Here is a 21734-nt window from a genome sequence, read left to right on the forward strand (position 1 = left end):
GGGGGGCAGAGCAGAAAAGAAACGGCAGATCAACTGGTCTAAACGGGGGGTCTACTAATTTTGGAAGTTCTTAAGCTCAACATGATTTGTTTGCATGTACAACTTTCACCAATGCCACAGGAAGACATATTTTATGCCAATTCTTCTTTGTCTCATCTTGTCCACCAAACGTTTCATGCTGTGTTCTTAGCGCCAACACTGATGCAGTATTGTTGCATGCAAAACAGCAGCAGGCGACTGTGGCCTACGGGACGGTTCTAACACTTATCAAATATCATCACGGGGGCCATAGATAATTCATTTGCGGCCTGGATCTGGCCCGCAGACCTTGACTTTGACACCCCTGCTTTAGAAGTTGACAGCCTGCCGTTTCCTTTAACTTTGCCAATTCCGAGCCAGTAATTTCCAGGTGTTATCTTACCCTCTGAGAACCTTCTGTGTTAGAAATGTTTTTCTCTGTTGTAAAAATGTGAAGAATACATTTTACATTTCAACATTTCTGTCAACGAAGATTTGCGTCAGCCTGCGACACATAGTCATTTTGATAGTAGGCTGTTTGTTGCGTACGGCGGGGGAAGGAGACGACACAACGGCAGGGATCAGTTCAATAGGTTTATTGAAACTGATGATGATAAGTTGGGGTGTGTAATGCTACTGTACGTGAATGGTGCAAGACGATGTGTAGAATTAACAATGTAAATGTTACCAGGGCTTGTTGTATGTGCGTGTTGGAAGAATCTTTCGTCAGACCAGGGGGGCAAGGCGAGCGGTCGGGGGCTAGGTCCATGTCCAAGCAGGGCTCAAGGAAGGCAGTCCAGAATCCAGTGGGAAGTTGAGGCACACAGTTCGATCTCGGGAAACAGAGGGAACACTGTGGGGAACACGGTGGACATAAGACTTAAAGCAAGAGCAAGAACGCGGATGCTTACTACGGAGAGTGAACTACGTTCCGGCAATGGATCTACGTTTACGCTGGTCTTTATGCCGTCTGCCCTCAACAGACCTAGGCTTCACGGTGGCAGAGGGGTCAGTGCGTCTGCCTCACAATACGAAGGTCCTGCAGTCCTGGGTTCAATCCCAGGCTCAGGATCTTTCTGTGTGGAGTTTGCATGTTCTCCCCGTGAATGCGTGGGTTCCCTCCGGGTACTCCGGCTTCCTCCCACCTCCAAAGACATGCACCTGGGGATAGGTTGATTGGCAACACTAAATTGGCCCTAGTGTGTGAATGTGAGTGTGAATGTTGTCTGTCTATCTGTGTTGGTCCTGCGATGAGGTGGCGACTTGTCCAGGGTGTACTCCGCCCGATTGTAGCTGAGATAGGCGCCAGCGACCCCAAAAGGGAATAAGCGGTAGGAAATGGATGGATGAAAAAAATAAAAAATAATATTTTTTCACTAAAGAAGGGTTCGGTGAATGCGCATATGAAACTGATGGGGTTCGGTACCTCCAACAAGGTTAACAACCACTGCACTAGCGATTTAGGGCTATATAAATAACCATTGATTGATGATTGATTGATGACTTATTTCTAACATTTTTATGACTGAGACCATTCCGGGGACCAGACTTGAGGAAAGCCATAAAGGTAAAAAAAACAAAAACTAATGTACTGCTTTTAAAAAAGAAAAATATAAAAATGGCCCCCGCATACTTTAATTTTTCAGTCTGCGGCCCTCAGTGGAAAAAGTTTGGACACCCCTGAGTAATAGTGTCCTTTCCCAGTTACAGTTACGCCTTTTCGCCGCACGTCGGCAGCATTGGGCCGCCCCCCGTCTCCTGGCGCCGCATTACAACATTGTCCAATCTCTTCGCCTCGCGCCACGGACAACAATCGGAATGGGAAGGGAAATATGGCGTGAAGGAGGCGGCCGCTAACTACCGCCGTTACCCCCCCACCCCACCCCTTCTTCCACCGAGCTACTATCCCGAGCGACGGACGAGAAACAACATGGATGTAAGGACGCGCCGCGGCTCACGTTTAGAGCCGAGACGCCGGAGCACAAAGCGGATGGGAGAGAAAGCCTAGCTTGAAACACGCCTCGTCATCTTCCTACATCCTCCAAAAATACGTGCTTTAGTTTGTTTTTTTTACCTCCACATCCAGCTGGCTCCTTCCATTTTTTAATTTTATATCTAGTTTAGTTCAATCACGACGTTTAGCCTCCCAAGCAGTGTCGTCGTGTGAAGAAAAAGACGGCAACATGAGGTAAGCTCGTCCCCGGCGCCCTATTTGACGCGTCATACCTCATTTACTGATGAATGTTTGTCAATATCACCACTAAAACCCTTCTAGCCTCTTCATCTACAGTACAGGGTTCGCGATAAGGGTAGCGCACCCACCCCCAGGACCCTAATATCCATTCAAAGCTTGCTCCTCTAGCCGCGTTCTATTGTGTACTATAGCCGGACACCGCCCCATTCGGCTTGATGCAGGATTAAAGCCAGGTTAGGGTTGTCATGGAAACGACAGCATCATTTCTTCCTGCGCTGACGATGCACCAGGTGGTACGTCGGTGGTGGGAGAAGGAACAGGAGAAGTATGCAAGAAGTAGAGGAGGAGGAGACTGTTTATTCTGGGGGTTGCCAGGCAGGTTAGAGAGGCAGCCGCCCAATGACACACTCATCTTCTAGTTGACACAATATGTCTGCCACCCCCTCGTAAATCCATATTCTATATTTGAGCATATGGGCTCTTCTTGCTTATGTTGGTATGCTGCAAGGAAGCAGGCCCAAAAGCTCCAGCGCTGCTATTTATATTTCCCTCTAGTAGTTTGACCCCTCCGTGTCTCCGTACATGCTGCATGCACTTTACGCTTGTATGGCTTCTGATTCATCCTGACAGCTCTGATGTAGTGTTTTCATTGTGTGTGTGTGTGTGTGTGTGTGTGTGGGCGGGTGTGTGACCCTTCAAGGGGATACCAAAGTGTGAACTGTGAACATTCCAAATGTCATTTCATTTGGAAAACAGGCCACAATGTTTGCAAAATAACATTGTGGTAAAAGTAAAAAGGGTTGCCATCCATCTTCTTCCGCTTATCCGAGGTCGGGTCGCGGGGGCAGCAGCCTAAGCAGGGAAGCCCAGACTTCCCTCTCCCCAGCCACTTTGTCTAGCCCTTCCCGGGGGATCCCGAGGCGTTCCCAGGCCAGCCGGGAGACATAGTCTTCCCAACGTGTCCTGGGTTTTTTCCGTGGCCTCCTACCGGTTGGACGTGCCCTAAACACCTCCCTAGGGAGGCGTGTGGCGGGGTTCTCCCTTAGAGATAGGGTGAGAAGCTCTGCAAACCGGGAGGAACTCAAAGTAAAGCCGCTGCTCCTCCACATCGAGGGGAGCCAGATGAGGTGGTTTGGGCATCTGGTCAGGATGCCACCCGAACGCCCGAAAAAGGGTTGCATCATGGGTAATTAGACAAAGACAACATCCAGTGGGAAACATTGTCTGAAATATAGTGTTATGTAGGGTTGGGCGCTATCAATCAATCAATCAATTTTTATTTATATAGCCCTAAATATGATATGGCCTTTTATTAACATCTCGATATTTTTAGGCCATATCACGATGCACGATATATATCTCGATATTTTGCCTTAAAGGCTTACTGAAATGAGATTTTCTTATTTAAACGGGGATAGCAGGTCCATTCTATGTGTCATACTTGATCATTTCGCGATATTGCCATATATTTGCTGAAAGGATTTAGCAGAGAACATTGACGATAAAGTTTGCAATTTTGGTTGCTAATAGAAAAGCCTTGCCGTTACCGGAAGTATGTGCGCTGACGTCACAAGCTGCAGGGCTCCACACATATTCACATTGTTTTTAATGGGAGCCACCAGCAGCAAGAGCAATTCGGACCGAGAAAGCGACAATTTCCCCATTAATTTGAGCGAGGATGAAAGATTTGTGAAATAGGATTTTGATAGTAAAGGACTAGAAAAAAAAGGAATAACAAATTTTAAAAAAGCGACGGCTCCGGGCGGCGGCAGTGTGAGCGTTTCAGATGTAATTGGACACATTTACTAGGATAATTTTGGGGGATCCCTTATCTGCTTATTGTTTTAATAGTGTTTTAGTGAGATTTTAAAGATTGTAAAGACATACCTCGAGGTCGGATGGCTGCGGTGAACATGAAGTGTCTCAGAGAGAAGCCGAGGAGCCAAGCTCACAGCTGCCTTTTAAATAGCTGCTGCAGGACGACAAAAAATCCAATGATTTCTCTGGTAAGATATATATCACAATTTCCCCATCCAAAAACATGCTGGTTGACGTCGACAAAACATGTTTGTTTGACCGCTCTGTGTTAAAGCTTCACAACAAACAAAGAAACACCGGCTGTGTCTCCGTGCTAGAGACAGCTGCATTCCACCGCTTTTCACCAACAGCATTGTTGTTTATAGTCTCCATTATTAAATGAACAAATTGCAAAAGATTCAGCAACACAGATGTCCAAAATACCGTGTAATTACGCCAGTTCGTGACATCATGCGTACGCGTCATCATTACACGACGTTTTCAACAAGAAACTCAGCGGGAAATTTAAAATTGCAATTTAGTAAACTAAACAGACCGTATTGGAATGTGTTGCAATGTTAATATTTTATCATTGATATATAAAACTATCAGACTGCATGATCAGTAGTAGTGGGTTTCAGTAGGCCTTTAAAGTACCAATGATAGTCACACACACTAAGTGTGGCAAAATTTTTCTCTGCATTTGACCCATCACCCTTGATCACCCCCTGGGAGGTGAGGGGAGCAGTGGGCAGCAGCTGTGCCGCGCCCGCGAATCATTTTTGGTGATTTAACCACCAATTCCAACCCTTGATGCTGAATGCCAAGCAGGGAGGTAACGGGTCCCATTGTTATAGTCTTTGGTATGACTCGGCCGGGGTTTGAACTCACGACCTACCGATCTCAGGGCGGACACTCTAACCACTAGGCCACTTGATATTTTGCCTTAACCTTGAATAAACACTTGATGCATGTAATCACACCAGTATGATGATTCTATGTGTCTATATTATGACATTCTTGTTCATACTGTATTTATAGATGCTCATTTTAAATTTTCATGCAGAGGGCAATCACAACTCAGTCAATTGACCAAAACTGTATTTATTAAACAGTTATTAAGCAGTGGTACAAACATTCATGTCATTTCAAAACAGAAAGTGCAAGATTGTCAAAGACATTTTAAAACAAGCTATTGGTCCACTTTTGTGCATGATGTCACTACGATGACATATCAAAACAACACTAAATTGAAGTGCACTTTTTGCACAGAACGCCACTACAATAGTTGAAAACAAATAAAGTGCACTTTTTTGCATGATGTCACAAAATATATTTCAATAACTGTCAAATAAAAATTAGCTGCATAATAGGAAATCAAATGGTGTATGTTCTTCGCTATGTGGTAGGTTACTGCGGACGTTATCTCCTGTTGTTGACTACTTTTTTGATACAGTGTTGATGTGGAAATTGTTGCTTGGGCATTTTGTTCTACAAATTAGCAGTAATGCTACTTTTTGCAGCAATGCTTTTGCCACATACTTGACATATTATGGTTGTCTGTTCAACATCTTACTGCTTCAAGCGGTAAGAACTGCCAGATGATGGACCCCTCGCTGTTTTTCTTGGGAATTCATTCTTCCTTCATTTGTTACCAGATTCGCACCTTCTTTCTCTCGTATTACCACTCACACCCCTCCACTAGCATCACAGCTAAAGTTACCCCTGCTGCTACCTCTCTGCTCCGGGAGGGCGTATGACGTTGCACGCGCGATAGTATGTGATGTACAGTATGTAAGAAGGTGCGCTTGTTTTATGTCTCTGTGAGAAGGACAGACAACAAACACTGAGAAGAGCCTGAAGTGTAATGCTTTCAACTAAAAGCAACTGTGTGGAAACGTATACTCTGATATCACGATACATCCATTTTCTAAATCGCACAGAGATAAACACGCGATATATCGAGTATATTCGATATATCGCCCAGCCCTAGTGTTAGGTCAAATATAGAGATTAGGGATGTAGAACTGGAAATAGTGATAACCGCAGTAAGACTGCTGAAGGTTACTATTGCCGGTTTAAATTGAAATTAAACCGTAATTGATAGCTGCACAGTAAGTACTTTTCCATGTCTGATTTCTTAAATAGTTTAGTTCTTTGTATTTTCAAACATATATGTGAAGTCCCAGTGTTCAGGCACACGCTCTAATGTAGGGTTGTACGGTATACCGGTATTAGTATAGTACCAGGATGCTAATGAATCATATTTGGTACCATACCGCCTCTGAAAAGTACCGGTCCGCCAGCCCCTCCGTGCTCCCGTCGTCTTCACGTCATTTCATTGCTGGTTTTATGAGCAGACGAGCATGTTTGGCAGCGCACAATCACAGAGTACATACAAACACTGTGTGTAGACAGAAAAGGGAGAACGGACACATTTTGGCTTAAAAACCAAAGATAAAAGTGACGTTATAACACTGAAACGCCCACAGGAAGAGGTGCTTTAAGTCCAGCCGCTTTCTGCAGTGTTTTAGCTACTTCTAAATCACTAATCCCCACCTCCATGGTGACAAATAAAGTAAGTTTCTTACAAGTATCATCCCTGCAGGACGAGGAATAGCTAAACATGCATCACTACACACCGTAGCTCACCTGCATCAAAATGTAAACAAACGCCATTGGTGATCTACACCTAACATCCACTGTAATGACACCAAGTACAGTAGTGTATCTAGTCGATACTACTATGATTACGTCAATATTTTTTGCCATCACAACATCTTTTGTTTTTTCATCATTTCTATTACGTTTATAAACTCAGGAACTATGTCCCTGGACACATGAGGACTTTGAATATGACCAATGTATGATCCTGTAACGACTTGGTATTGTATTGATTCCCAAATTTGTGGTATCATCCAAAACTAATGTAAAGTATGAAACAACAGAAGAATAAGTGATTATTACATTTTAACAGAAGTGTAGATGGAACATGTTAAAAGAGAAAGTAAGCCAATGTTAACAGTTAATTAACAAGTAGATTAACAATTCATTTTCTATCACCTCTCCTTAATAATTTTGACAAAATAATAAAATGTAAAATAACACAATAGGTTACTGCATGTGCCAGCAGCTAAATTAAAAACATTTGTTCGCTTACTTACTACTAAACAAGTTGTCTTGTATGTTCTCTATTTTATCAAAGGACAAACTTGCAATAAGAAACATATGTTTAATGTGCCCTAAGATTCTGAGTTAAAATAAAGCCAATAATGCAATTTTTTGTTGTCCCCTTTATTTATAAAAGTACCAAAAAGTATCGAAATAATTTTTAGTACCGCTTCCGGTTCCAAAATATTGGTATCGGGACAACACTACTCTAATGTGACTATTGGTCCTACGCTGTGTGCCTCCTGTACACTGGAAGGGGCCTATTTCATTTTAGTGCTGATTAATGTATTGCTTTACCGGTCGACCTATGACGTCACACCAAAACAAGGCATCTTAGCGGCATCTTACTGGTCAACAGCCAAACTCATTTGTACCTGTTATCTGCCGCAATATCGGCACAGATTACAAAATATTACGTCTCTAATGGCTACACTGATGCTAAATAGCAGACAGCATCAATAAATTACCTTAGATTGTGCGACAGACATGAGGCTCTTAAGAATGTATCAGAGTGGATGCATATCTGTAGCAAAAAAAAAGGGAGAACATTTTTTTTAAAGAATATTTGGATTGAGAATCATGGAAACAAAACTTTCGTATTACTCAGTTTATTTAGAAGACTGTGTGGATTGATGGAAGGAGTTTTAAATCCGAACGAAAAGACAGTTTGTGTTCCAGCCAATACTATTCCAGATTAAGGTTGCTATTGTTCCGTACAAGCTTGCCAAATGTGTGGAATACAGACTTAATGTTAATCAGTTTGATGTGCACAAATTCAGTGTGAACAGGTTTGTGTATGCTTTATTCTTTGACTTTAATATACAAACGTACCTGCTTCATTCTCTTCCATCTCATTTGTAGTTCGTCGAGAATGTTTGAAGCCGACATTTTACATTTTCTTAGCCACAGTCTTAACTAAAACCTGTTTATTTTCATCCTCCATCCTCCATTCAAAATGTTCTGTCCATTTAATTTGTGAAGCAAATAAACAGTCTCCATTTTATTCCAGTTGTTGCTAGAGATGTTCGATAATGGCTTTCTTTTGCCGATATTCAGATATTCTCCAACTCTTAGTTACAGATTCCAATATCAACCGATACCGATATATACAGTTGTGGAATTAACACATTATTATGCCTAATTTTGTTGTGATGCCCCGCTGGATGCATTAAACAATGTAACAAGGTTTTCCAAAATAAATCAACTTAAGTTTTGGAAAAAAAATGACAACATGGCACTGCCATAGTAATAATTTAAGTCACAAAGTGCATTAGTTTTTTTTTAACATGCCTCAAAACAGCAGCTTGGAATTTGGGACATGCTCTCTCTGAGAGAGCATAAGGATGTTGAGGTGAGGGGCTTTGGGGGAGGGTGAGATGGGGGGTGATATTGTAGTGTCCCGGAAGAGTTAGTGCTGCAAGGGGTTCTGGGTATTTGTTCTGTTGTGTTTATGTTGTGTTACGGTGCAGATGTTCTCCCAAAATGTTTGTCATTCTTGTTTGGTGGGGGTTCACAATGTGGCGCATATTTGTAACAGTTTATACGGCCACCCTCAGTGTGACCTGTATGGCTGTTGATCAAGTATGACTTACATTCACTTGGGTGTGTGAAAAGCCGTAGATATGTGATTGGGCCGGCACGCAAATGCAGTGCCTCTAACTAAGGCATGCCCCCAATATTGCTGTCTGGGTGGGAAATGAAATTAGGAGAAAGTTGGGAGAATGGTTGCCCCTGGGTGATTTTCGGGAGGGGCACTGAAATTCGGGAGTCTCCCGGGAAAATCGGGAGGGTTGGCAAGTATGACTTGGAGATGCAACTGCTCTGTACTTCTCCCTATGTCCGTGTATCACTGCGTAAAGCAGCGTTTTAAAAAGTCATAAATATTACTTTTTGAAACCGATACCGATCATTTCCGATATTACATTGTAAAGCATTATCGGCAGATAATATCGGCAGTCCGATACTTTCGGACATCTCTAATTGTTGCTCGTTGTCTTGATTGAACGGGAGTCGCTTTCGGGTTATATCCCGCGCGTTTAGACTGGCGCATGCGCGATACGAAGGGTCCCCCCTGACAGCACACAATCACATTATCTAGGTGTGTTAGTCCGGTCTCTTAAAAGCCAAACTTGATCAAATTGAGGTGTTTCCATGGGATGTAGAATTATTCTTTAGACCCAAATTATTTGAGAAATCATGCTAATTTAGTGCATGGAAATGTAGTCTTTCATTAACCCACGATACAACTAGCGTTATGAATTATTTCTGATGATGCAGTTTTGGATCCATATCGTAAATCACATTTTTGGTGAAAAAAATCAGGGATTTATGCCATTTTGCCCAGGCCAACATGAATGAAACACTTCTTAAGGGCTTTAGAACAGTGTTTTTTAACCATAGGCCTGGGCCAAATGTTGGGCCGCGAGCGCCCCCTAGAGGGCCGGCAAAAATATCTGTTTCTCAGTTGTGGTATGTTGTAATACATTTTCCACCACTTATGGCAAAAAGGCAATCTCAAACAAACAGAAGAAGTCAGCAGCTAAAGTCATAGAGAAGTTTCCGAGGCGCAAAAATTGTACTGTTAAAAATGTTATAATAAAACTTTAAAAAATATACTTGTACACTTAATAGATGTTTAAATGTGTCGATAGTTTTACTCTATAACAACCATTTCTATGTTTATTGTTTCATATGGGGGTATTTTAGTAATTTGACCAAATACCCTGTAATACTACTCGTGGCAGGGAGGCACATATTTGCATAAAAGTATAGAGGGGTCCCCCACATCTGCGGTCCCCTCCAAGGTTTCTCATTGTAATTCCATTGGGTTGAGTATGTTCTTGCCCTGATGTGGGATCTGAGCTAAGGATGTCGTTGTGGCTTGTGCAGCCCTTTGACACACTCGTGATTTAGGGCTATATAAATGAACTTTGATTGATTGATTGATTTGAGATGTGCCAATCCTGTGGCCACCAAAAGTTGATAGAAGTTTTTACTTTGGTTCAGTTATTGTCCTATTGACTTTGTTGAATGATTTTATTAATGATATTCTGCTGATACTGTTAAACTGCCACAAGCACTCACCATTAATAAATAGAAACAGCTAATACATATGATCAATATCGGTATTGGTGTCAGGCGATCTCACCCATGGATGATCGGTATTGAAATCGGCAGCTTAATACAGTGATCGAAACATCCCTACCTAAAAGAATGAATTCCTCAGCCCGACCCGTTGTAAACATGACCTAACTAGAGATGTAACAATAAACGGTTTTTAATGATAACTGTGGTTAAACTTCTAACGGTTATTATTAACGTTTTAAGCAAAATGTATCGAAAAACCGTGATTGAATGCCATACCTTGATTAACTCAGGCCGACCAGTGCTAGCTCGCTAGCTACTTTAAATGCTAACAGGAAAACAAGACACATTAGCGAAACATTAAGAAACAACAAAGTACCACAAACTAAACTTGTATTGCTCTGAGTAACTAAGCTATTCAACTGTGCACATCAAATCTACAGGCTGTGCTCTTTTCGAAAAGACTGACCGATATATATTAAAAGCAGGGGCGTCACTAGACCTAATACTGTACTGGGGCACAAATAATTAATGTGAGCGTGCAAAGCGCGCAAGCAAAAACATTTTTAGCACTTATTTATCATAAAAAATACATAAATAGTGCTTTAAACTATGAAATCATATCAGATTATGTTGTATGGATCTTTGATTAACCACCTGAAATTAACTAATGCATTTGACCTACTTGTGCACTTTTTTACTCCAGACTTCTAAACTGCTACTGGTAAAAGCAAAAAGGAAGAGCAATGAATCTTTTTGAAATATATATTGCAGTAATCATCGGCAAATTTAACATCTACAAAAGTAAAACAAAAAATAAAGCACCCCTACATCTCTGGGTTCTTTTATATTATTTAATTTCCATTTATGGCAATATGGCTAATCCTATTTCAGATACACAAAACTATAAAATATACACAAAACGATAAAGCCACAGTAGTAAAATAAATGAACAACTGTTGTGTGTGTTTAGGGAATAATTTTCTGAGAAATAAACTGTAACGTCTCTGTAAGCTTTTTCCTACTCACAGTGCCACAGATCCACGCCAGAAGCCAGTTGCTCAGAGTTGACAGGGTTTTTAATATCGTTCTTCTCGACCAAGTGCATTTTCATGTAGACTTTTCAGTCTCTCCAATCCTATCACCTCCTCCTCTGCCGGCTGCTCATTCTTAAAGACAACAGTTGGTTAGATTCACGCGTACCACCTGCGAAATCTAATCACCTGCCAGCTGCGTCTCGCCGTCCCGCCCATGCCACGCCCCCGTCTGAGGGTGCACTGTCTCCAGTAGCCCAGACGGGGTCGCTGACATTTACATCTGCAGTGTGCTGATCACAACCTCCCTCCACATACCTCCACCGCCAGACTTAGGCCGGGACATCGTCCGGCCGCACCAGGCATGTGCAGTACCGGCTCCTCGCAAAGTGCTTTCCTTACCTTCTCGAATGCCAGCTGGCACTGCTCTGTCCACTGGACCAGATCTGGGGCACCTTTCCGGGTGACGTCGGTTAGTGGGCTGGTCAGGTCCGCAAACCGGGGGACAAACCTCCGGTAGTAGCCCACCAGCCCCAAGAACTGCCTCACCTCCTTTTCCGTCTTCGGGGTCGGGCAGGCCGCAACTTCTGCGGTTTTATCTACCTGAGGCCGCACCTGGCCTTCCCCCAAGTGGTACCCCAGATACTGTACCTCCCTCCGGCCAACCGCGCACTTCGCCGGGTTGGCGGTGAGCCCCGCCCGCCTCAGGGACTCGAGTACCGCCCCCACTCTCTGCATATGCTCCGCCCAGCTGTTCCCCTGGATGATGACATCATCCAGATAGGTGGCGGCATATGCAGCGTGGGGTCACAGCACCCGGTCCATGAGTCTCTGAAATGTGGCGGGCGCACCGAACAAGCCGAACGGAAGGGTCACGAACTGGTATAAACCTTCCGGAGTGGAGAATGTCGTTTTTTCCTTGGACTATGGAGACAAGGGAATCTGCCAGTAGCCCTTAGTCAAATCCAGTGTCGTAAAAAAACGAGCAGTGCCCAACCGGTCCAGGAGCTCGTCGACCCGGGGCATTGGATAGGCGTCAAACCGTGACACCTCATTCACCTTGCGGTAGTCCACACAGAACCGCACAGACCCATCTTTCTTCCCTACCAGAACTATGGGGCTGCACCACGCACTGTGTGACTCTTCTATCACTCCCAATTCCAGCATGGCTTTTAATTCTTCCCGAACTACTTTGCGTTTGTGTTCGGGCAGCCTATAGGGCCGGGACCTCACCGTCATGCCTGGGGTGGTCTCTATGTGATGCTGGGTGAGAGTCGTGCGGCCTGGCAGGGGGGAGAACACGTCAGCAAAATTTTGCTGCAATTTGGCCACGTCTGCTTTCTGCGACAGCGTAAGATGTTTATCATAGCGGAGAGGGGGGGGCCGGAGGGAGGGGGGAACCTCCGGCCCCAGCTCCTCGCTCTCCGCTCTCGCCGTCACCATGGAGACGGGCTCCGCTTCCCTCCACCCTTTTAGTAGGTTGAGGTGGTATATTTGTGTTGCCCGACTAGCTCAGTCGGTAGAGCATGAGACTCTTAATCTCAGGGTCGTGGGTTCGAGCCCCATGTTGGGCGCTAGTTTTAAGCTTTTTCCTACTCACAGTGCCACAGATCCACGCCAGAAGCCAGTTGCTCAGAGTTGACAGGGTTTTTAATATCGTTCTTCTCGACCAAGTGCATTTTCATGTAGACTTTTCAGTCTCTCCAATCCTATCACCTCCTCCTCCTGGCTGCTCATTCTTAAAGACAACAGTTGATTAGATTCACACGTACCACCTGCTAAATCTAATCACCTGCCAGCTGCGTCTCGCCGTCCCGCCCATGCCACGCCCCCGTCTGAGGGTGCACTGTCTCCAGTAGCCCGGACGGGGTCGCTGACATTTACATCTGCAGTGTGCTGATCACAACCTCCCTCCACAGTCTCGTTTTCATTTTTGCAAAGTGGTCAATCACTCTGGACAGACATGGAAATATTACAGTAACTGTTATACAGTTGACCAGTGGTTCCCAACTGGTGGGTTGTGACATAAAAGTGGATTTTGTGTCATTTTCAGTGAGTCGCAGTCAGATGTGTGCGTGAAAAAAAAATCAAATTGTGGCAACATTTTAGCCATTTTTCTAGTGACTATTAGTGAGTATTTTAGCAAAAGGCAAACCGACTAACAAGTTGGAGGAGGACTCAGGACAGACATGGAAATATATTTTAAAAAAATCTAAATGGGGCAACAAAACTCGATATTTTCAGCCATCTTTCTGAAAACAAATACAGAAGTGTTACTATTTTTTCTGGAAACAAAACCAGATGCTTTAGCTGTAGCCATTTTTCTGGTGACAAAACAAGATTATTTTAGTCGAAGTCACACCGATTAACAAGACAAGTCTACTGTGCTATTTTTCTGTGAAATAAACTTGAATGATTTATGAATGAATTGCCTCACGACTTGATGATATGGAAAAATGTTTTTCTTCCTGAAGATAAACCATTTGAGAAGCACTCAACTCACACATGCTTACTCCAAATCATCATTGATGCAAAGGTCCTGAGCAGAACCAGCAGACAATAACCAACATTATGTTTCATGTTCATTGGAAATTCCCCCGACAGCTCGTACAGCAAATGAATATGTTTGTCTTGATACAAGGAATAACGTTAGCTAACTTAGCATGAACTTAAGACAATGATGTTGCCTAGCTAGCTAAGACTTCACTTACATCTCTCATTCCTCGCTGAGTCTTCCCTGCTGCGGGCGAATAACTTTCTGATATCCATCTAGGAGTTACAGTTTGAGTCAAATCAAAATCAAAATGGTATAATTAACAAATTGTTGTTGGCTAACGTTACCTACATCAGCAGTGATTCGCATCCCCTCTCTCTCTCTCTCTCTCTCTCTCTCTCTCTCTCTATCTCTCTCTATTTCTCTCTCTCCCAACGGAAGTCTCCACACGTGAATCAATTACCATATTAATTAGCCATGTGCTCATTGTTACGTGGGGTGAATACAGTAGCAATCAATTACCATACTAAGTAGTATGTGCGCTGTTGTCTATGTTATGTAGACTTAAAACTCTGAAGCGTTTTTTTTTTTATTGGTGAAATTTTTACTGGGGCACTGCAGATCAACACTGGGGCACGTGCGCCAGTAAAATCTGTCTGGCGACGCCCCTGATTCAGAGGAATGTAACGTTAAAGAGATTTTTTTTTTTTTTTTTTTTTACAACTTTCTTAACAAAGACAACTGTCTACAACAGAAAGTGAACTTGTGTGACGTCACATAAACTGGACATGAAGCAATGTGAACAATTTACTTTTATCAACAAGAAAATATCTAAATCTTTTACAAATTTAAATAGTAAATAATCCAGAACAATATTTCATGTTTCTTCTGCCTTAGAAAGTATTTTGACAGTGATATTAATGATAAACGTGATAATTTTGGTCACAAAAACTGTAATATGTAATTTTCATATTGTTTAATCTCTAATAGAGTTTTATACATGCAAACCAGCTGGCAAAACATTTTATAACCAGAGCTTTTCTTCTGGTCACTCTTTTACACACGAAAAAGTGAAACTTGTGGATAGTTTTAATGATAATGCCAGTTTGTTTATGGAGCAGATTAATTCAACTTACACTACAGTTTCCTAAGGGAAGAACATAGTTCTGAAATTAGCGTCCACCTTTGAGGTTAGAAGATGTCACAAATAGCAACTCTAATGTTGAAAAAGCTCTGCAAGCATTCATATCCAGATTTCCTTGTCACCTTTGCCCCAGGAAGATTAAAAGAAAAGTAGGCAAATTGCCGCAAGATCAATTTACTGTATGTCCGTCGGATCATTTGTTCAACATGACTGCCTTCTTTTGTAGCGCTGATGGAAGTGTCCGTCCACGACAGTTATTTTAAGTTGGATGGTGAGAGTGCTTTTATTGTGCTGTGGTTATTCTATGTTCTTGTCAGACTGGCCGCTTTCATTCGCTTGGCTACATACTTGACTGTGTGCGAGAGTGAAATGGTGCGAGGAGGCTAAAAAAGTGAGTCGTCCGTCCTGTTCTATTAATGCAGGATGACCGCCGCAGTGACTCACAGCAGGAAAGGTAGGAGTAGCCAGTGTAGCCAGTGGGAGGTAAAATGCTGACTCGTGCGTCTCACTGCCGGATGCTGAGCAGAAATACTACCCCCACGCTTTCATTGACCCGTTTTGTATTTGTTCAACATGATATTCAAGGGAAAATAATTCCTTTTAAACATAAATTGTGACTTCAATTCTTATTTTGTAGTCTGTAAACATTAATACATTGTCAAATTAATTCCCATTTAAAGACCATTTTACTGTTAAATGTTGCAGGAGACGAAGTAATAGTAGCATATAGGAATGTAACAATATGAACATTTTATATCACGGTTAAATGTGACCAAAATGATTATTGTAATCATTATCGTCACAGTATTGTTGATCGTTGAATCTGCTCACACAGAACTTTTACACAGACTAAACATATTTTAACCGGGTTTTATTTGTATTTTCTTCAAATAAAAATATACACAAACAAGTAAATAAACAGACACACAATGTATTTTACTTGGCAAAAGAAACATAAAATGTTTTTTTATGGTTTATTAAGAGCCATATAATTATTTGAATGTTTAAATGTTGATTTTCGTACGTTTTAAAGGAAACACATGCTAATGCGTCTTGTATGCATGTTAGCATTTAAGTTAGTTACCATGTTGCAGTTTTGATTTGAAACAGTAATACTAACTAAGTTTTACCTCGGTTTATAATTGATAATGGTAATCATTACATCCCTAGAACCAAATCATAAAGTCTTGGTCCACTAAGTTCTTCCTATTAAAAGAAAGGGGCTCGTTTTTGTTAAAATACTGTAAAACTTGAGTGTCAAAGAGGTAATTTCTATTTAAAAAAGGTCAGCTTATGTTGACATGTTTTATCAGAGTGTTTAAATATGTTTATTTTACAACGTTTCGAAGGCGACATAATATGCAAAACTAACTTTTCTTACGTATTGGTTCCTGTTTTCTGTGTTTTTGGGATCTGCATAAGTTTCGAAAATTTGGCAGAGATAATTGTAAAACAATCTTGCCTTACTACATACTTCTTCCAAACGAGCCGTTTGAAATTTGCACAGCATGTGATATTTTCTTACCTGTGACATTCATCCATATATGGTGAAAATTTACCTAGAGTGCTTTGCGCAAGTCCGCCATTGTAGTCCAACATTGTAGTCAATAAGCTCCTTTTTTTTCGCTATCCTTTTGTTGTGGGGTGGACTGGCTCGCACATACAGACACATCATCCACTGTCGTCATTTCTAAAACAGAATTAGCGTATAGTTGTAATTCATACAGTATCTGTCAGTACACTCAATACAGAACCTCTTAAAGCTAAAACAAAGATGATGGGGGAAAGAGGTTGTCGAAGTAGAGGCACGTAAATAACACCGCTCACAAAACGCCGCATCCTGAAGAGATGGTCAGAAAACGGTCTCTAAAACATAATCTATGCAACATTTTGACCAAAGAACCACAATCACATGTTATGTAGACTAGTGGTTCTCAAATGGGGGTACGCTTCCCCTCCGAAGTTTTGACAAGGGGTACTTGAGATTTTTTTTTAATATTCTAAAAATAGCAACAATTGAAAAATCTTTCATAAATATATTTATTGAATAATACTTCAACAAAATATGAATGTAAGTTAACTGTGAAAAGAAATGCGATATTCAGTGTTGACAGCTAGATTTTTTGTGGACATGTTCCATAATTATTGATGTTAAAGATTTTTTTTGTGAAGAAATGTTTAGAATTAAGTTAATGAATCCAGATGGATCTCTATTACAATCCCCAAAGAGGGCACTTTAAGTTGATGATTATTCTATGTGTAGAAATCTTCATTTATAATTGGATCACTTGTTTATTTTTCAACAAGTTTTTAGTTATTTTTATATCTTTTTTTCCAAACCGTTCAAGAAAGAAAACTACAAATGAGGAATATTTTGCACTGTCATACAATTTAATAAATCAGAAACTGATGACATAGTGCTGTATTTTACTTCTTTATCTCTTTTTTTCAACCAAAAATGCTTTGCTCTGATTAGGGGGTACTTGAATTAAAAAAATGTTCACAGGGGGTACATCACTGAAAAAAGGTTGAGAACTACTGATGTAGACCACAAGGAAGTGTTTTATATGTAAAAAATATATAACATGACCCCAATCGTGTGGAAAGATGTTACTGTGTCTTGTATTCCTGTAAGTGTTGAAGCTCGTTAGCGCGCAAGTTTTCTCCTCCAGTAGATGAACAATATGATCAATCCGTGAGTTTAGAAAAGTGCTGTTATTAATCACGTTTTTGTGCTAATTTGATTATTAAATGGTAATACTAACTCAACTGTCGGTAGTTTTACCGTAGTTTATCATTGATAACGGTTATCAATACGGTCAACAGTTGGCTGTCTAGCAGACCTCCGCTATGGCACTGCTCGTCAACGCAACATTACTCAATGTGGCCCGGAAACAGGAGTTCAGGACAATCAAAGAGAGATTCTCTTTTACAAATGTAATTAGTCGACGCACACAGACTATTTAATCACATGTTATTTTCATATATTGTCCCATCTTTGCGTTGTCACTTTTTGTTAGTTTATGTGGCATGTATCAGTATTGCTCACTTGGCTGATTTAGTCACCAACTGATTCGCCAACATTTTGGAGTTACTGTAAATGTGGGTGTTCCAAAACGTGTTAGATTTGTGTCTATGAATGTTCTCATTCATCCAGGTCATTGTAATCTCAGGGCATTAGATCTTTCACAACTGGACCGTTTGGTTTGTTTTAAAAGACGTTTCGCCTCTCATTTATGTAGGCTCCATCATTTCATGTTCATAGACTTAGATTGGTCAGATCTAGTCTAGATTTATATCTATGAGCATGAACTAATGAAGCCTATTTGGATAAGAGGCAAAATGTCCTCTAAGACAAACCACAAAGTCCAGTTGCGATCGATTGAATGCCCTGAGATTTCAATGACGTGGATGGATGAGAACATCCGTAGCCAAGTTTCACAATATGTTGTAAATTCTCATAATCCTATAGTGGATTCTATTGTTTATATACACACTTCAGCTCACAAGAAAAGAAGCTTAGCTGTTTAAGTTTGCCTCAGACAGATGGACCCCCGCTGAACCTCAATAAAGCTACTAAATTCCAAACCTGGTAATGCCTTTTTGTCACGGCACCGTCTTTGATATTCGTCCATAGGCAAAAACAAGACCTATGCAGTGCTTTTTTCTAATACTTGATACCAGCTGATACCATATAGGTGATGAACACCCTTTTTGAAATGAAGAGCATACCCCATTTTTGGAAATTGTATTATTAAACAGTGGCACCTCAGTTTTCTTTAGTTACTCGTTCCAAACGGTCGGATGAGAAAGGAATCGTACAAAACCAAATACATTTTTCACAGAAAAAATTATGCAAATCCAATTTAGCCAGACATCCCAAATTTTAACATGAAACACACAATGTCTCATCATTTGAACAAAGCACTGTTGTTCACTTGAGTTAGGTTCATAGCTTCAGGCTTGTGCACGGGGTTAGATGGAGCTTCTTCTCCCTCACTGCGGTAAAGAACTGCTGGCTGTTCTGCTTGAAACTACTCTTCAGTCACCTGGCTGCTATACTAGGTTAGTCAGCACGGGCTATGGAGAGACGCACTTTTAACCAGAGGAGTAGCTAGACATTTGACACACCGAGCAAGCAGCAGAGAGGACCTATAGCTAGCTGCTGTGCTAAGTCGCTAAAAGAAGTTAACAACATGAACAGACGAGATAAATGATTGATTGATTTAAACTTTTATTAGTAGATTGCACAGTACAGTACATATTCCGTACAATTGACCACTAAATGGTAACACCCGAATAAGTTTTTTAACTTGTTTAAGTCGGGGTCCACGATAATCAATTCATGGTAGGATGAAGCCGCTAAAAGGAGAGATAAAAGGTTCTCAAGCAAATGAATAAAGCTATAGTCACTCACTAATACCCAAATACGTTTGGTGGCCAAAGCATTGCATCACTCGGGAGTCGAGAAGTCTACACTGGAGCTGCCATGTTATTTTGAAAGTTTGTGTTGTTGCATCATTGTGCATCAGAGAAGCCTACGTAATTATGCAAGGAGCAGGGTTGACTCAAAGGTAATGCCTTGTGCTGCAGCCCACAGGCGCAGAGAAAACAAATGGCCGTAACAAAGGCACATCAAAAGATACCGGTATGGCCGTATTGTCTCAAATATATACAGTATATATATATATATATATATATATATATATATATATATCTTTGTAAATTATACCGGTATACCGCCTAGTCTTACCCACACATCATTAATATGATTAAAGGATTCCCTGGCTTGAATCAGTCTAGAGTGGCCATAGTTTAGAAAAACGATTATCCATTCTTTACACAGACAGACACCAATGTTTGTTTTTTTTTTGGACACTTATGTAAAATGATACGTGGGCAAATTGACTAATTGGTGCTGTATGATAACCAAGTCGGCATATGAAAACCAAATCATAGGAAAAGTTGGGTGTACAAAAACCGAGATACCACTGTACTCCAGTCTCGCGGCCCGTTTTTTTGCTGCCCTCAGTCTCCTCTTGGATATATTTTTTTTCCATTGACAATCCACAATTTTGAAATGGCAATGATAAACACACATGCTAACATTAACATACCTTCTTGTTGTGCCTTAGCTTTGCATGCTTTGGTATAATAATACATAGGCTGTACTTCACAGAAACAGTCTGTTTTCTTGCTGCCCTCAGTCTCCTCTTGAAAACCATTATTTTGCTTTGAGAATGCACAACTTTAAAATGGCAAGAATAAAATATACATGCTAATGTTATCTTCTTTAATATAAGTATTCTTCTTACTCACATGCCAATCAGTAAAATACAGGAGACCCTCGTTCTCTATTGTTGTTATCGGGGAGAAATCTATGGAACGAAAGTGTCACATGAATGATGTTATTCTTTATAATGCATAGTCTGCTTGATTATTTTCAGTTACAGTCATTAAGGAAACCACCACAACGATCTCATGCGCTCTCGCGCTGATGGCAGCTGATCTGGATGAATCCCTTATTTGTGACTACTGTGGAATCTGTTTAACCCATTTATGCTGCAGAAAAGTCAAAGCGTGCGCGTGTGCGTCGGGTGATGTATATAAGCTGTTATGTCTATCCGATGGAAATGATTCCCCGGAGGCTGAAAGACGGCACTCCTCTCAAAGCCACAGAGCGAGGTGACTGGTCTATGCCTGGTCACATGTTTCTTCTATCTCTCCCCTCTCTCTGTTTCTGTGGCCGGCGTTGCGTTTCTCTAGTTGCAATCGTCCTCATCCTCCTCCCCGTCTTGCTCGCAGCGTCTCAGGCTCTGCCTATTTTAGAAGATGTGAAGAAAGGGAAGGTTTGATTCGATGGCAGCAGTGTGGGCCAGCATGCGTGTCGGTCTCTCTGCTCAGATTAGCACCTCAGTCTCTCTATAATCTCCTCCTTCACGCCTCCCTTTATACGTTGCTTGAAGGACTGGACGTCAGTAATGTGTTCCTTGGATGATTTCGGGTAGGTCTTTCTGTTTTGTGAGTGTGAAAGAAGATTGGTCTGGAATGTTTATGTTGGCTCCTCTTTATTTCATCTGCGTGACCACAAAATTTTCCCTGGATGCAACTGGAAAATCTGTCTTGTTTTTCCTCCCTTTTCTTTCCAAGCTTGCGAGCTTGCGCGACTGTTTTTTTTTTTTGTCTTCTCCAGCCAAGCCGTTTTGCAGCTCCACCATGAATTTATTGCCTCGGTCTTTTCCTGAGTAGAAGGAATGAGTTACCTCCGTCAGCTGTTCTGAGGGAGCCTCAGAGGATTGCTCCCATCTGAGTTTGCATGTGAGTGTGAGAAAAGTCCAACAGGAAGTACGGGATAGAGCGCGCTAATCGCCTCGGCGGAATGAGTGGAACTATCAGGAGCCAAATGACAGAATGATAGCAGGACCTTGGCAGATTGCGGCTAGGCGGGCTGATTAGGTTGACGCTCAAACACATGTGTGAGAAGTGATGACATCCGGACTTTGTGGTTGGCTGCGTACACGAGTAATCCACTGTAAAGTGTCACAGTACATGCACAAATTATTATTCACACTCACGCAATATACGTTTTGTACTTAAAAAAGATTACTGCCACTTTATCAATTAATCAACGTTACAAATACATGTTACTAGGAAGACTTTTATTCCCGGCATATCCCTTTAAGGATCAGGATTAGCGTGGCGGGTAAAGTGGAGTGAAGAGGAGCGGTGGGGGAGGGATGCTACTGTTTACATAGTGCAGTAAGAGTCCACGGCTATGAGCTAATTGGCAGCGGTGTG

At 41.6% G+C, this 21734-nt stretch overlaps 1 protein-coding gene, 1 long non-coding RNA gene and 1 other non-coding gene across 5 annotated transcripts in view; 2 read left to right on the top strand and 1 right to left on the bottom strand.

Moving 5' to 3' along the window:
• Positions 1–632: 632 nt before the first annotated feature.
• Positions 633–11429, bottom strand: LOC133549934 (uncharacterized). Its single transcript, XR_009806204.1, has 3 exons — positions 11294–11429; positions 4100–4181; positions 633–871 (listed from the first exon to the last, which is right to left on the bottom strand). It is a non-coding gene; the product is annotated as an uncharacterized LOC133549934 (long non-coding RNA).
• evla (Enah/Vasp-like a) overlaps positions 1863–21734 on the top strand; it is a 102958-nt gene continuing 83086 nt past the window's right edge. Inside the window, exon 1 of one of the 3 annotated variants that reach the window (XM_061895858.1) lies at positions 1863–2206. In XM_061895858.1, the coding sequence (XP_061751842.1) occupies positions 2202–2206 (5 nt within the window). In that variant the 5' untranslated portion in view covers positions 1863–2201. Of the gene's footprint in view, positions 2207–20709; positions 20941–21121; positions 21255–21734 lie in introns of those variants that run through there. The other 2 variants (XM_061895857.1, XM_061895859.1) reach the window with 2 other exon arrangements.
• Positions 12800–12872, top strand: trnak-cuu (transfer RNA lysine (anticodon CUU)). Its single transcript has one exon. It is a non-coding gene; the product is annotated as a tRNA-Lys (tRNA).

This window comes from Nerophis ophidion, linkage group LG03 (assembly GCF_033978795.1).
Source record: "Nerophis ophidion isolate RoL-2023_Sa linkage group LG03, RoL_Noph_v1.0, whole genome shotgun sequence".
Lineage (NCBI taxonomy): Eukaryota > Metazoa > Chordata > Actinopteri > Syngnathiformes > Syngnathidae > Nerophis > Nerophis ophidion.